At 40.2% G+C, this 17,439-nt stretch overlaps 2 protein-coding genes across 22 annotated transcripts in view; both read right to left on the bottom strand.

The window, feature by feature from the left end:
- LOC131691078 (metabotropic glutamate receptor 8) overlaps positions 1-17,439 on the bottom strand; it is a 1,433,400-nt gene that overhangs the window by 864,804 nt on the left and 551,157 nt on the right. The gene's annotated exons all lie outside the window — the stretch shown is intronic.
- LOC131691088 (uncharacterized) lies at positions 2,282-5,118 on the bottom strand. Its single transcript, XM_058977289.1, has 2 exons — positions 4,100-5,118; positions 2,282-4,035 (listed from the first exon to the last, which is right to left on the bottom strand). Exon 2 carries the CDS (start codon positions 3,932-3,934, stop codon positions 2,696-2,698), a length of 1,239 nt encoding a protein of 412 aa, XP_058833272.1. The 5' UTR covers positions 3,935-4,035; positions 4,100-5,118; the 3' UTR covers positions 2,282-2,695.

Below are 17,439 nucleotides of genomic sequence, written 5' to 3'. Positions count from 1 at the left end.
AATCCGGCGAGTCTCTCCATTTGTATAACTGTGCGCTGCGATCTTCCTTTCGAATAGCTATTTGGTGGAACATCTCCATTATGTCTCCACAGATGGCCACCTCTCGCTCTCGGAATCCAAACATCACCCGCAGTAATGGTGCAAGTAAATCTGGACCGCTCAACAACTCCGTGTTCAACGATACACCATTTACTCTGGCTGCCGCATCCCAAATAATTCTAACCTTCCCCGGTTTCTTGCGGTTTAATACGACTCCCAACGGTAGGAACCACGAACGTTTCGGGTCGAACTCATTCAATTCTGCTGGAGTCGCTTTGTGAGTGTATCCCTTCTCCTTCATCTCAGCTATCTGTCGACGCACGGTGTTGTACAGCTCTGGATCTCTGCTAAGCCGCTTCTCGAGACAAATCAAACGTTTCTCTGCCATAGATGTGCTATCTGGAAAATTCACGACATCACTTTTCCAAAGGAGACCGGTTTGAAATCTACCACTGTCAGTACGTGCAGTTGTTTCCTCCAGAATCCTCCGGGCTCTTGAGTGTTCCTCACTCTCCTCTTTCGACAAAGTGGTAATCCCCAAACATTCTAAACCAAAGAACTTTTGGACATAGGCGTGTAGATCATCATCGGCTGTTCTCGCGTTGATGTGCATCTGACGGTGAGAGAACCGGTTGTTGTTTCCCCGTAGGCTTCCATATACAGCCCATCCAATGCGCGTTTTTGTTGCTATCGGTTCACCGATACCTCCTTCTCGCAGTTTCAGGGTGGCCAGTAAGTGAACATTATTCACCCCAATGATCAATCCGGGGTTTGCAGCTGTAAAGCTTTTCACTGGAAGCCCCTTGAGGTAATCGAAACGTTGTTCCATTTCGTTAAAGTTGATTGTTTGCTCTGGTAAACCTAAGTTCTCGACCGCATACACTTCACCTGCCTTGTACCGCCGATCACAACCATCGGCCGAAACACTCAATGTCACTTGTTTTGTAGACAGGTTTTTTTGAATTCCACCTGTCCAGTGGATACACAAGTCCTCGACCTTCCCTTCGAGACCCAGTGCATCTGCTATCGACTTTTCCACCATGGTGACGGAGGATCCGTCGTCGAGGAAAGCGAACGTGTTCACTCGCCCTTTATTTCCATAGATCACTACTGGCAACATACGGAACAGAGTCGATGACGAAAGCAAACGATGAACCGTAACGGTAGCATTGGTTGTACCTGCACTCGGTTTTGCTTCCACTGGTGGCTGGTCATAATGAAGCAATCGATGATGACGCTTTTGACAACCGTTCACACCACATATTTCCCCACGGCATGGCCAACGTTTGTGGGCCGTCAAACATCTACGACAAAGCTGCTTCTCTTTCACTTCTTTCCATCGAGCATCGACAAGCAGTTTTTTAAACGTTGCACAGGTCGCTATTTGATGGCCTCCACCACCGCATGATGAACAAGATTCTTCCACTTTTTTCCAAGGTATGGCTGGCTGCTTGAATGACGACTGCTCGCCTCGAGATGCACCTGCTTGCTTCCTGGGATCACATTCGACCGCTGCATGAGTGTTTATGAATGCCTTCTCCTTGCCTCGATGTCGCTCTTCACGGATCGCCTTCGATGAGTTTGCCATGGGCGTAACAACTCTGCTGGTAGCAGATGCAATTGTCGTCATATAATCTCCAAAGCTGTTCAAGTCCACCAATTTTGCTGGTAAATAGCCCAGTTAAGTTTTATCGTGGCTGGCAATTTTTCAATGAGCTCCTGCAACAAAGTAGGATTTGACAGATGGTTTGAGCATCCAATTGCCTTCAAGTGCCCGCATAAGTTGCGCACCATCATACCAAAGCTGACTATCGTTTCCAATCTGTCCGCTCTCGGAGCGGGGGCACTACGAACTTTTGAGATAAGGTTGTGAACTATTTGTTCAGGCCTACCATACAAGATCTGCAATGTCGATATCACCTCGGGAACCGTCGACGGATGTAGAAGAAGACTACTGACCGCTTCCTTGGCACAACCCTTGAGACACCGCTGTAACCGCAACAGGTTCTCCAATTCCGAATATCCGCACGCATAAGTAGACTGCTGGTAACTTGTGATAAACACCGGCCAGTCCGCCGGATCGCCAGCAAACGATGGTAGCTCTTTAGAGAAGGCTTGTTTTGCCGCAATTTGCTCTGGCGTAAGTCCACACTGGATTCTCGATGAGCCATAGTTCACGACAGAAGGACCCACGTCTACGAGAGGTTGCTGCAGTTCATATGGAGTTCTTGTATGGGGGATGGTTCGACAACGGTTCGTATTGAGAGGCAACAGGGGGAGAAAACACTGGCATTGGTCTATACATCGGGGAAGAATATTGAAAACGATCTCCCATTGGAGTAAATATTGAATACTCATCTGGATCATTTGAATAGGGTGGGGTATTTATTTCACTCAATGACTTGGCGCTTAGATTGGGTACACTTACCGAGGGAATGAGCTGGCTGAGGGGGGTTTTACCTGTACCTGCTTTCATTTCTCGTGGCGGTTGCATTCCGTCATGGGTCCTTTCAGGCATCACCTGTAACGATGGTTTATCCGCAATGCCTTCGTCAGCACCGGTCTGCTCCTGCCGTAGCGAAATCTGCATGTCGATGAACGATTGTTTCAGTTTTTGAAGACGCAGTAATTCTCCCTGGTTTTCTTCTAACTTCTTCTACTCCCTATACTTCACTTCTTCTTCTTCTCGCTGTCGTAGTTGTCTAAGAAGATCTGCTTCCCGTCGTCGTTGCAATTCGTACTGTTGTTTTTCGTGCTCCATCAGTTGGTTAACTTTTTTGACCAAGTCCAACTCTCTTCTACGTCGCATTTCAATTTCCTTCTCGTACGCTTCTTGTTGTTGGACACGTTGTTTACGTAACTCTGTGGTTTCCATATTCCACTTGCCATACAAGGTTAATGGGGTCTTTGGACGAGCACCGTACTGCGTAACCTTGAGCTTACTATCGTTCAGTATGTCCACAAACGGCTGTACATTTACCCGTTGAATTTGGGCTAGGCCATCAACATCCACTGTCCTCACGGAGTCCTCATCCTCACCGATTGCTATGCTTCCGACTGTCTCGTTCCGTTCGGTGTTGGCTGTTCCCCCAACATTAGATTCCGGATGTTTAGCGTCAATCTCAGTACTCGTGTGAGCCGGATGGGTTACCGTCTGCAATGGGGTGGAGGTACACGGCACGATTGCACGGTAGTTCATTAGCTCGTCTCGTGTGTGATCGATCTCAGCACCTGCAGTGGGGGAGCCCAATATATCCGTCGCAGCGTTCTGGTCTTTAACCCAACTTTTCACTCTACTGCTCTGCTTCGTTCGAACGCTCAACAAGCTGGATGTGTCTGCGTCCTCTTGTTGGTCTAATAACTGATATTTTCTCGCAATGTACTGCTTCTCGCGTTCCAATTTCTCCTGGTTTGCTCTCAGGTTCAACGCCTTTTCAGCCGCCAACAATTCCTGCTGAATTGTCTCCTGCAAGACCCTCTCTTCCTCCAAACGCTGCATTTCGCGGGCCACACGTGCTCTTCGAGAGCTGGGCGTACTGCTTCTCCCAGTTACCGACGTTGGTGGTGGCGCGGGAAGGCGCGGAACGCACAGCACACACAAGAATGGCTTGGAATGTACTGTTCTATAATTCACCCCAGCACAAAGGAAATGGTACCAGCGTGAACAATGATCACACTGTACCATGTATTTATCTGCATTATTAGGACCGTCGCATGCTCCGCAGTCCTTTTCATCCGCTCGCTCATCGTCTATCACATCTGCTACGAAATTAACCTCCGAAGATGGCCGTGATGAAACCTCACGTGGATCACCATCATTTTTGAGGTTAGCTGCATGTTTCTCTGCAGCTCGTGTCTGCGAGCGAGTCTGTCGAACAAAGGATTTCCGAAGCATCTCCGTGCAAGAATGCAAATTCTTGAGTTTCTGTTACGATTGATTTTCGGATGATTTTCTCGCAGCAAAGTCGAAGCTTTCTCCGCTTGAATCTGCTCAAGCTGTACATAATTTTAATTTCTCCAGTATAGTTTTAATTAGATTAATATAAGTTCTTCTACTCACAATTTGGTTTCCGATTATTTAATTCGCAATTGTAACAGAATAAATGTAAATTATGGTGTGTATATAAATATTTTTTGATTAATGTGCTCCTGACTCTTCAGAGGGTTACAAAAAAACTGATTTTCTGATCTACTTTCCTGTTAGTCGTTTACTTCACCAGAGATGGATTGTCAGATGCGACGCAACTGGTATAACAACCACTTTGGCTCAGTCCGATTGGCGTAAGAGGGGTATTTATCCGAAACATTGATGATCTCAAACTCTTTCTCATTGTGCGGTCAATAGAGGACTGCATCGAACCTCAGCGACATCTAGATGCTTTCTGTAACTGGTGTAATCGCAACTTGTTGGCTCCCAGTGTGTCTAAATGCTCTATAATATCTTTCACGCGCAGAAAAAATCCAATTCTCGTAGCGCTACAACATCGCCGGCCAATTGCTAGAGAGAGTGTCAGTTATCAGAGACCTTGGTGTACTCCTGGACTCGCAACTGACATTCAGAAACCATTACTCTCATGTTATAGCACAGGGAAATAGAAACCTTGGCTTCATAATAAGAATCGCCAACGAGTTTACTGATCCATATTGTCTGCGGGCATTGTATTTTTCACTTGTCCTGAAAGCTTCCGCAGCCATTTGGTGTCCTTATACGAGCATTTGGACTAACAGAATTGAAGCAGTACAAGCAAGATTCCTCCGCTTTGCTCTTAGAACTTTGCCGTGGCATAACCCAACAGAGCTACCACCATACATTGATCACTGTCGTCTGCTTGATATGGAAACTCTGGCAAAAAGGCTAAATACATCCAGAGCGATATTTGTTGGGAAAATATTGACTGGCCAAATGGATGCCCTAGATATTCTCTCACAAATCAACATTAACGTACCCCCCAGAAACCTTAGATCACGTAACTTTTTAAGATTAGACTTTCAGCGCACCGAGTACGGTCAGAATGAACCCATAAGGGCGATGTGTAATGTTTTCAATAGTGTGTATGACCATTTCGATTTTTATGTTTCTAGTGATGTTTTCAAGAATAGACTTAGGAGATTGACTTAGCTTATAAGATTATGTGAAAATATTTCTGTAATGTTATTGAAATGCCTTGTATGTTTTTTGTTAATTTGTAATGTCAGTTCATTGTTATTGTAGAAAACACATGCGAAAAGATTATGGGTTTTTACGCGCATTCGAGGTCTGCTTCTGAAGTGAACCTTGAAATGGGCTTTTCCCATACAACAACATTAAATTTCATGTAGACCAAGATGGGTCAGATGAAAAATGGAAATAAATAAATATGGAATATTGAACATTGAATTAAAGTCACATCGATTCTTCGGTGATGACTGAACCGATTTTCTCAAACCAAGTCTCAAATGGAAGGCAAAATATGCAGTTGACTATTGCGTCGCCGCCCCCCCCCCCCCCTACCCGCCTTGCCCTTACACCTCCCTCCTTCATCACTCCCCTCCCCTTGGACCACCCTCACGCCCGCATTTTCTTCATCCACCCCGTATACCGAAATAAGATGAAGGATTTCTGACGCATCCTCCACTCCCACTCTACTAACCCCCCATTCCCTCCACTTTGATACCCATTCCACCAACATTTCAAAATATAATCACATGAAGATAACATTGAACTCATGCTGATTAAACTAATTAAATATTATTCTTTTGCCTTTCTCATATAGAAAGGTTGCATAGCTCCAAAAACCGACTTTCTAACCGAGGCCCGGAGGGCCGAGTCTCATATAACATTCGACTCAGTTTGCCGAGATCGCAAAATATATGTGTGTATTAGGGTGAGGCAAAATGTTCGTTTTTTCAGCACAGCACTTTTTTGGTTCCTTTTGGGGTCCCAAATAACTGTGCAAAATTTGGGGTCGATTGGTGTTGACCCGGCGTAGCGCATTGCGTTTGAAATTTGTATGGAGATTAGTATGGGAAAACCTATATTTTTGCATTTTTAATTCTACAGACTACAATTCTTCCTTTAGTATATAAACAAATAGATAGAAGTGTAGTCCAGGATGTGCTGAACAACTTTGCCGAAGGATGTATGGTGTTAGAATGTCTCTAAGCCATGCTATAGCTGTTCAAAGTTCGATACATCAAATTAAATGCCAAAAATCATTTTTATTGCCAACACTGCGGGTGTACCAATAGTATTTCATATAGCATTCCGAAATAACATTATATATTTTAGTTCTATCACATTGGTATGTTTGAATTAATTATTCAAAAGCCTTAGATCAATTTCATGAGCGTAGGTAGTTGAGCAATAGGGCGTAGCGAGGGGTGAGGGGGGATGGGGGAAGACTTTAATATGTAGAAATTCGAACTGAAATGTTGTCGAGTTGGAATGTTCAGATGAATTATTTCAAAACAATTACACAATGTCTTACGCATAATAGTAACGATGAAATAAAACATACTGTATCCCTTTGCCTTGACTTTTATCAATAGAAGTTACGTTACAGACTGAATCAACTGATGTCGAGTTGATATGTCAGAGGATTATATTTCGGTTTAATACGCATTATGATTTGATAGCATGCTCATTTCTATGCTGTTCGATCACGAGGCGTGAAGCTAATTTCTGGATTTCAACATGAAATCCACCAGATCCCTACAACAATTTTTGCTTCAGGTGATCGAACAGCATCGAAATGAGCATCCCATCAAATCATAGTGCCTATTAAACTGAAATATAATCAATGCAATCCTCTGACATATCAACTCGACATCAGTTGATTCAGTCTGTAACGTAACTTAGGGTTACCAACCGTTCTTATTTTAAAGGACATGTCCTTAATTTCGATGATTTGGGAAAGCGTCCTTAATTTTACTTCAAATGTCCTTAGTTTTAATCTCAATCCATGTTATATTTGAAATCAATTAGATTAAATTCACTTAAGCGAATGAAACATTTTACTCGCCATTTTAGTTGTGCACTTCCTTAGAGTCTTTTGAAATGTTATGTTCATATTAATGATTCAAAAAGTTTGGTTCAGCCAAAAATTTTATTGCCTGAAGAAAAGTTACAAACTAATACTTTTCATGTTTATGTTTCTCATCTTGTTGAGCGCTGACAGAAAAAAAAAGATTTGTCCTCTAATTCGGACCATCGAATTTTAAACAGCTATCACTTTTTAGCACAGGCGGTAACTTCATGGACTTTAATCAATAAGTACTCTTAAGGAAAAACTTTGATTTTTGGAAATAAAGATTAAAAATATAGGATTTCTCGCAATAATATCCATACAAATTTCAAATGTAACACGGTATGCCACCACCTAATATTCTGCATAGTTTCTTAGGACCCCAGAAGAACAAAAAAAAGCGCTGTTCTAAAAAAATATTGGAAATCTTTTCTTAACACCACTCAACCAAACACATTTAGTCAAAGATTAGTAAAATTTGTTAATCTCGGTCAAAATTCAAAATGTCCTTATTTCGCTTTCAGCCCATTTGGTAATCCTACGTAACTTCTGTTGATAAAAGTCAAGGCAAAGGGATACAGTATGTTTTATTTCATCGTTACTATTATGCGTAGGACATTGTGTAATTGTTTTGAAATAATTCATCTGAACATTCCAACTCGACAACATTTCAGTTCGAATTTCTACATATTAAAGTCCCCCCCCCATCCCTCCTCACTGCGCCCTATTGCTCAACTCCCTACGCTCATGAAATTGATCTAAGGCTTTTGAATAATTCATCCAAACATACCAATGTGGTAAAACTAAAATATATGATGTTATTTTGGAATGTTATATAAAATACCATTGGTACACCGGCAATGTTGGCAATAAAAATTATTTTTGGCATTTAATTCGATGTATCGAACTTTAAACAGCTATAACTTGGCTTAGAGACATTCTAACACCATACATCCTTCGACAAAGTTGTTCAGCATATGCTGGACTATAGTTCTATCTATTTGTTGGCACACTAGAGGAATAATTGTAGTCTGTAGAATTAAAAATGCAAAAATGTAGGTTTTTCCATACTAATCTCCATACAAATTTCAAACGCAATGCGCTACGCCGAGTCAACACCAATCGACCCCAAATTTTGCACAGTTGTTTGGGACCCCAAAAAGAACCAAAAAAGTGCTGTGCTCGGTTGATGTGGCTATGATTACGTTTTTTCATATAATAATGCCCCACCCTAGTGTGTATGTATGTGTGCATATATATGTGTATGTATGTGTGTATGTATGTATGTATGTATGTATGTATGTATGTATGTATGTATGTATGTATGTATGTATGTATGTATGTATGTATGTATGTATTTATGTATGTATGTATGTATGTATGTATGTATGTATGTATGTATGTATGTATGTATGTATGTATGTATGTATGTATGTATGTATGTATGTATGTATGTATGTATGTATGTATGTATGTATGTATGTATGTATGTATGTATGTATGTATGTATGTATGTATGTATGTATGTATGTATGTATGTATGTATGTATGTGTGTATGTGCGGATTTGTTAACAAAATGTCCACATCGGTTTCTCGGAGATGGCTGAACCGATTTTTACAAACTAAGATTCAAATGAAAGGTATAATATTCCCATAGGTTGCTATTGAATTTCATTTTCAACCGACATCTTGTTCCGGATTACGAGTTCAAGAGTATGGTTACAAAACAAAATTTGTTGATTTGTCCACATCGGTTTCTCGGAATTTTCTGAACCGATTTTGACAAACTTGATTTTAAATGAAAGGTCCATCAGCTGCTGTTGAGTTTTGTGTGGATCCGAGTTCTGGTTCCTGAATTACAGGGTGATACGTACGACCACGCAGCAATTCCCGATTCTAACGAATTCTGCGATGAATATAAAAAGGTGATTTTTTTTCCCAAAATGTAAACACAACTGTTGAATTTGTAGATCTAGGTCACCAACAGTCATTCAAAGTCTCTTTGGCCACACTGGCCACCATCGACGGATCCGGAAGCATCCAAATTCAGAATAACGGTTATATTGGTTTCTCGAAAATGGCTAGACCGATTTGATCAACTTAGTCTCAAATGAAAGGTGTTGCGTCCCCGGAAACTGATATTAAATTCCATCTCCATCCGACTTCTGGCTCCGGAGTTACGGTTTGTGGAGTGCGATCACATAGAAAACTCCGATTCAAACCGATACCGCGATGAATGCAAAAAGGTGCTCTTATGTATACTTACCAAGTGTAATAAGAATGAAAGACATTTCCACAATGATATAACGAATGTACGAACCAGCTATTAAATCATAGTTTTGAGAAATGAGAAAGGCACAATTGCACCACTAGGTGGATTAAAACAGGTTTTTACAGTGATTGCATAGCCTTGTTGCGATGACTAATCGAGACTTGCCGACCCTAGCTGGCCCTACTCTCAGCACAATCGCACAAACACCAGAATGGTGATCGATCGGAAAAGAGATCCTAATCTTGTCTCGCGAGTGGTCTTGTATCGTTCGGTTCGATTGTAGCAAATTATAAAGAATGCGAGTTACAGTTCACGAGTTTAAATGGGCTAATCTAATAACAATTTCAATTTCTTATAATTTAAATGCTGAATACACCTGCTCCACGCTTTTCTATACTTTCTTACTTCAAATCCTTGCTCTTCCTTGAGTACTATGGCTCTTAATATTTGGAAAATATTTCACCTTTCAGTCCCTTGCTAATTATATGTCGTTACAATATAAAAAAAGGAAAATGATTGATTCACTATAAGTCGTTATTAAAAAGAGTAAATAATTAACGACAGCATTAAAGACACGGCTTCCAGCAAGGTTTCAGGAGACATGGATGCTGGGCACCCGAAGGAACAACTTTCTACGGATCAGCACAAGACGGGTTTTACTGAATCCATGGGTCATGACGGAAACTAAGATGATTCGTCGGAATTCACTGTCGAGGACAACTCTACAGGGAACCTTCGTCCATATCGGGTGATTGCACGGCCCAGCCGATTTATCCAGTGAGCGAAAATTAAACGAATTCGATTTGTAACCTTTGAGTATTAGATACTAAAACAAGGGGAGATGTGGTGATAGGTCTGTGGTGTATCGGTAGTACAGCTTCGAGAAGGGGAGAATAAAGATAACTTGCGTTGCGTTGCGTGTAAGGCAGTCTTGTTTTATTACAGAGGGTTCATCCTATCACAGTATTCACGAGCTTTGAAAAAGACCAAATGTGAATATATTAAAAGGAAGATCGATCAACATCAAAACAACAGCAAAGATTTATGGAAAATCCTAAAGAATTTAATTAAACCTAAATCTAGTTCCTCGCAGTCCATTACTTTAAACGGGGTAGAAGAGCAATCTGAAAAAATAATAGCTGAAAAATTGATCAGTTATTTCGTTAACAGTGTCCAACTAATCAATCAAAGTATTGAGCTGGTCAGTGAACCTGTGAAAATAACACAGTCGATTAATATTAACTATAGATTTGACGGATTTCACCCAATCACTTTTGAACAGTTGAATGATATTTGTTTTTCTTTGGGAAAATCGGCTGGTATCGATAATGTCAAGGCAAAAGTGATGCAGGATTGCTTTCATGTCATCGGATACGATCTGCTGGACTTTGTAAATGAATCGCTTCAAACTGGGCACGTGCCGAATGTTTGGAAGGAATCACTTGTGAATATTGAGGTTACAGCGATTGCAAAATAGAATCATGCGATTAATTTTAAAATGTAACAGATACACTTCCTCTTGTTTCATGCTAGACGCATTTCAATGGCTCTCTGTGAAGCAAAGAATTTATTACTTGACAATGGTGTTCATTTTTAAAATTATTAATGGAATGCTGCCTCGATTCGATATTTGTGTAATCGAATTGAAAGAGGATGTGCATAGGTACAACACTAGAAATGCATCTGATGCAAGAACACCTAACTTTTTATTTAGTAGATTAGAGAACTCCTTGTTGTACAAAGGAGAAAGTTTTTGCTATTCGATGCCTAGACATATTAAACGTGCAGCAACATTGACGGAGTTCAAAACATTATGTTTTCCACACGTAAAATCTGCTTTGTAAACAGATTTTTTTTTGATTTTTGTATTTTGGAGTTATTTGAATAACTATGTAATACAACAAATATTGTATTTTTTTCTCTTCTATTAATTATTTGCATTTAGTCACAATAATTTATTATATTCGCTATGATGATGGTGATGGATTTTTGTTACTTGTTTATTAAAGGTATTAAAAAATGAGATGTCTACAGAAGTCTGAGCCACGCACGCGCTAAGCAGATAGAGATTAACTTGAAATCGAACATGGTGATAAGCACTAAGAGCTTATCGGGTTGAATCGAAGCTTTTAGTTTTTAGGGTTTATTTGTCACCGCAAAATTGTTATGTATTCTGTTTGTTGATTTTTCTCGGCTTTTAGTTTTTGTTGTGGCCAGGGTCTGGTTTGATGATGGAGTTGTGTTGGTTTTGCTCGACAGTAGAGTTAATCTCGGTTAACGTATGCGGAATAAAATTTGGACAAACTTCAAATGGCAATTTTTTTGTAGAAAATCCTTTATCAAATGTTCTCTCTATATGAAAACATTTATCAGCTTATTAACTTAATGTAGAAAAAATTTGAGCCTATTCGAGAAGCTTTACGACAGTTTGCAGGAACTTTTGGCAAAGTAGTCGAAAAAATTGATGTTCCCGAGCAAATACTCATGGGTTCAAACACCACATAGCCACCACCCTTGAAAGGACCTTAAACATGGTCCATGCCAAAATTCACAACCATCAAAACACCATAAAATGGTCTCAATAACCCATAAATACACCAACATATGGTGTTTTATATGGGATCTACCGGACCATGGTGATGGTGTTTTCATGGGTTGAACCCATTTCAAACACCCATGACAAACCCCATGAGCATGGGGGTATTATGGGCTTTTCGTTTGCTCGGGTTGGCAATGTTCTTGATTTCTTTCTTAATTTTGATTATCATGTTTGTTAGTTTTAGGTCAAAAATTATTGGCATATACTCACTGTTTCAAATTACCCCAGAAATCCTCATTTGGACGCAGTTGTGGTACATTTGGAGGGTTATCAGCCTTTTGTACCAAAGGTATGCCATAATCCTCCAATGGGCCAAAACTTTTTTTTGGCATAATAGCTATGTGCCAGATTGGGCGTTCGCTGCCATTTTGTTCACATAACATCTCCTAGCGGGTCGTAATTAACCCTGGATGTTTAAAATAAGTGTGCCTAGAGTATGACATTTAGTATGGTGCCTTACGCAGGGTTGCATTTTTATTTTAATGCAGGAAGCGTTGTCCAAATTTCATTCCGCATACGTTATTGCTGCGATAGTGGTAATAACGGAGTTAGCTCGTTGAGTATGGGGCTTGATGGGAGCTTGATAACTAACTAGATATCGGGTTCAATTCCTGATCAATCTACGATGTTCTCGGGAAGGAACATCTCTTGATTGCCTTGGGTTAATGGTAGGAAACTTTTAATAAAGGGGTCTGATGTGGATGATATTACTTGACCAGACTCTACACTGCCACTAGGCTCGTCAGGCAGGTGGTAGTACCGATGTCATGGTCAGGCGGGAGGAGTCTTACAGAGAATTATCGGAAATGGAAGCTATTGGGATCAATTCCCGATTCTATCAAGTATCTTCCCGGAATAGAAATTTTCTTGATGGACCCTGGTTGTTGGTGGAATATTCGAAATATATCTGGTTACGTTCTTTTGAAGGAAAGGCTATGTCTGCAAATTGAACCAGTCCGTTTTTTTGTTTACTTGTCTTATCATGAGTTAAAATATCAATTATCTTCTAGATAAATCGTTCAGCTCACACCTTTGTGGGGGTATGAGGTGGGACCATCATCATCATCATCATCATTGTACCTTTCATTTGAGACTAAGTATGGAAAAATCGGTTCAGCCATCTCTGAGTAATCGATATTTTTGCATATTTTTGGTCACATACATACATACACACGCACCCACACACACATACGCACACACAGATATTTGCCTAATTCGACGAACTGATTCGAATGGTTTAAGAGACTCAGCCCTACGGGCCTCGGTTAAAAAGTTGGTTTTCAGAGTGATTGCATAGCATTTTTATAGGAGAAACACACAATATTTTCTGCCGTATCTCAGCTTTTTTTGCATTTTTTGTCGAAATCTCAACAGCTGAGATTCAGCAAACATTATTTATTGCAGAGATCCCAGTAAAAGTGACGTTTGAGTGCTGAGACTCTGAAAATATTTCACCGAAAATCAGCAAACTAATCTCACTTTACTGAGATATCAGTTTCTAAATTTGCTGACTACACAGCTGTTGGGAAATTACCAAGCCGAATTGAGTGAGAAGGCAAAAAATATTGAAAAGCACTGGCTTTAAGAAAAGTTTCTAAATATCGTTTTAAATCTCGATACTGCATATATGTAGCCTTCATATCTTCAACAAAGTTGTTTAAAATGATATTATCAACAACTTTGCTGAAGACACCAAGTCTCTGACTATTTTTGAAGAGTTAATTCTCCATAATCACTTCTAGGAGATTTAATCACCAAAATTATTACTTCAAAAGATGCGTTTTTTATGTTAGAAAGCTTTATCGAGGTTGTTAGAACACCAAAGCTGATGCTTTCAAGATTATGTGATCTTGACCCTTAGAAAAGTTTTCGAGCAATTATTCCACTTCAAAAATGCACTTTGTATTGTCATACTTTGACTTAACTGACAAATTATAAAAGAAATTATAAAAGGCATCTGTTAGACTAATTTTGTTTCTTCACTTTCAATAATTTATTAAACTTACATGATATTTGGGCATTTTCGAAAAATCAAAGATTTTCATCAAATCACCCCCCTTCCCACCAAACTAAGTTTTTAGCTACGCCACTGACAAAGCCAAACCTGCCCGCCTTAGCTGTCCCAATTATAGCAGCATTCTGCCGGAAAATGATCGCAGCTGTCGAAATCTTAACGGATATCTACCGGCTGTAAGATTTTCTTCCAAACGAACTACAGTCCATTCATATGTCACGTAGATATGAAAACATCGTTGTTTCTCTTTTCAATTACCGTGTAAGAAAAGCAAGTGGAAAAGAAAAACAACAAGGCACTATTAAGCTAATGAAAAGAAACATCTGATGGTACCTATAGCTGGAAGATTCGAGTCTATTAGGCTTTGTTTCTCCTGCTCTGCTCGAAAGTAAGTATGCGTTACAGTTATTGTTGCGGTGGGCCGTAACTGCGACCTGGACCAGAGTGAAAAACCTGTTTTAATCCACCTAGCGGTGCAATTGTGCCTTTCTCATTTCTCTAAACTATGGCACGGAGGCTTTTTATGTTCAACATAATCGTGGAAATGTCCATTACATTCTTAGTACACTTTGCACTTATACACAATGGCATGCCAGCCACGAACTTGATGAGCTACGTGTCGACGGTGAAACACTTGAAACAAAAAATATCATACTCCATTAGCCTAATCAGCATTAGATCAATGTTATCTGCTTGCTAACTCATTTTGTCATGCGGGGGTGGGTATGTGAGGAGGGCGAAAGTCGCATGAACGAACGACTCCCCAGCTTAAATTGGTATGCTTTGTGATATAGTGGTGGTTTAAAGATGATGGGGTTGAAAGGGAGGGTTATGAGGGCTGGATGGGGTGGTGGTCTGAGGGGTGATTTAAGAAGATTTTTAAAGGAGGGGAGTGAACAGTAGAGGGGGGCGTAACCCCTCTCCGTAAACCATCAACTACGCCCCTGTTAAAATCCAGAAACTTTATGCGAGTCGAAAAAAAAATTTGCCGGCCGGGATTAGGTTGACGTTTTTCAGAGTGATTGCATAACCTTTCTATATGAGAAAGGCAAAAATGTGCCAAAATCCAAAAAAGTGAATCGTCGTCAAATTTTTTTTCGAGTTTGCATCAAATCTCGACGTTTCATGCACCTTGAACACATTTAGCATCAAAAATAAAAATTCTATTTTTTATTTTTCCTATAGTTTATATGAGAAATTTCTGTGTGGCCGCACTCTGAAACCCGTAATTCCGGAACCAGAATTCCGATCGATCCAAAATTCAATAGCAGCCGATGGGGAGGTTGCACCTTTCATTTGAGACTAAGTTTGGGCAAATCGGTCCAGCCATCTCTGAGAAAAATGAGTGACATTATTTGACACATAGGCACATACATACACACACACACATACACACATACACACACATACATACACATACATACACACATACACACACATACAGACTTTTTCCGATCTCGACGAACTGAGTCGAATGGGATATGACACTCGGCCCTCCGGGCCGGGATTAGGTTGACGTTTTTCAGAGTGATTGCATAACCTTTCTATATGAGAAAGGCAAAAATGTGCCAAAATCCAAAAAAGTGAATCGTCGTCAATTTTTTTTTCGAGTTTGCATCAAATCTCGACGTTTCATGCACCTTGAACACATTTAGCATCAAAAATAAAAATTCTATTTTTAATTTTTCCTATAGTTTATATGAGAAATTTCTGTGTGGCCGCACTTTGAAACCCGTAATTCCGGAACCAGAATTCCGATCGATCCAACATTCAATAGCAGCCGATGGGAAGGTTGCACCTTTCATTTGAGACTAAGTTTGGGCAAATCCGTCCAGCCATCTCTGAGAAAAATGAGTGACATTATTTGACACATACGCACATACATACACGCACACACATACACACACATACACACATACATACACACACATACAGACTTTTTCCGATTTCGACGAACTGAGTCGAATGGGATATAACACTCGGCCCTCTGGGCCGGGATTAGGTTGACGTGACATTATTTGACACATACCCACATACATACACACACATACACACATATACACACATACCCACACACATACAGACTTTTTCCTATCTCGACGAACTAAGTCGAATGGGATATGACACTCGGCCCTCCAGGCCGGGATTGGGTTGACGTTTTTCAGAGTGATTGCATAACCTTTCTATATGAGAAATGCAAAAATGTGCCAAAAACCAAAAAAGTGAATCGACGTCAAATTTTTTTTTTCGAGTTTGCATCAAATCTCGACGTTTCATGCACCTTGAACACAATTAGCATCAAAAATAAAAATTCTATTTTTAATTTTTCCTATAGTTTATATGAGAAATTTCTATGTGGCCGCACTCTGAAACCCGTAATTCCGGAACCAGAATTCCGATCGATCCAAAATTCAATAGCAGCCGATGGGAAGGTAGCACCTTTCATTTGAGACTAAGGTTGGGCAAATCGGTCCAGCCATCTCTGAGAAAAATGAGTGACATTATTTGACACATACGCACATGCATACACACATACACACACACACATACACACATACATACACACACACATACAGACTTTTTCCGATCTCGACGAACTGAGTCGAATGGGATATGACACTCGGCCCTCCGGGCCGGGATTAGGTTGACGTGACATTATTTGACACATACGCACATACATACACACACATACACACACACATACCCACACACATACACACACACATACAGACTTTTTCCGATCTCGACGAACTGAGTCGAATGGGATATGACACTCGGCCTTCCAGGCCGGGATTGGGTTGACGTTTTTCAGAGTGATTGCATAACCTTTCTATATGAGAAAGGCAAAAATGTGCCAAAATCCAAAAAAGTGAATCGTCGTCAATTTTTTTTTCGAGTTTGCATCAAATCTCGACGTTTCATGCACCTTGAACACATTTAGCATCAAAAATAAAAATTCTATTTTTAATTTTTCCTATAGTTTATATGAGAAATATCTGTGTGGCCGCACTCTGAAACCCGTAATTCCGGAACCAGAATTCCGATCGATCCAAAATTCAATAGCAGCCGATGGGAAGGTTGCACCTTTCATTTGAGACTAAGTTTGGGCAAATCGGTCCAGCCATCTCTGAGTAAAATGAGTGACATTATTTGACACATACATACATATACACACACATACATACACACACACATACATACACACATACAGACTTTTTCCGATCTCGACGAACTGAGTCGAATGGGATATGACACTCGGCCTTCCAGGCCGGGATTGGGTTGACGTTTTTCAGAGTGATTGCATAACCTTTCTATATGAGAAAGGCAAAAATGTGCCAAAATCCAAAAAAGTGAATCGTCGTCAATTTTTTTTTCGAGTTTGCATCAAATCTCGACGTTTCATGCACCTTGAACACATTTAGCATCAAAAATAAAAATTCTATTTTTAATTTTTCCTATAGTTTATATGAGAAATTTCTGTGTGGCCGCACTCTGAAACCCGTAATTCCG

The sequence above is a fragment of the Topomyia yanbarensis genome, chromosome 3, assembly GCF_030247195.1.
Source record: "Topomyia yanbarensis strain Yona2022 chromosome 3, ASM3024719v1, whole genome shotgun sequence".
Lineage (NCBI taxonomy): Eukaryota > Metazoa > Arthropoda > Insecta > Diptera > Culicidae > Topomyia > Topomyia yanbarensis.
This window is presented reverse-complemented; position numbering and strand designations above follow the sequence as displayed.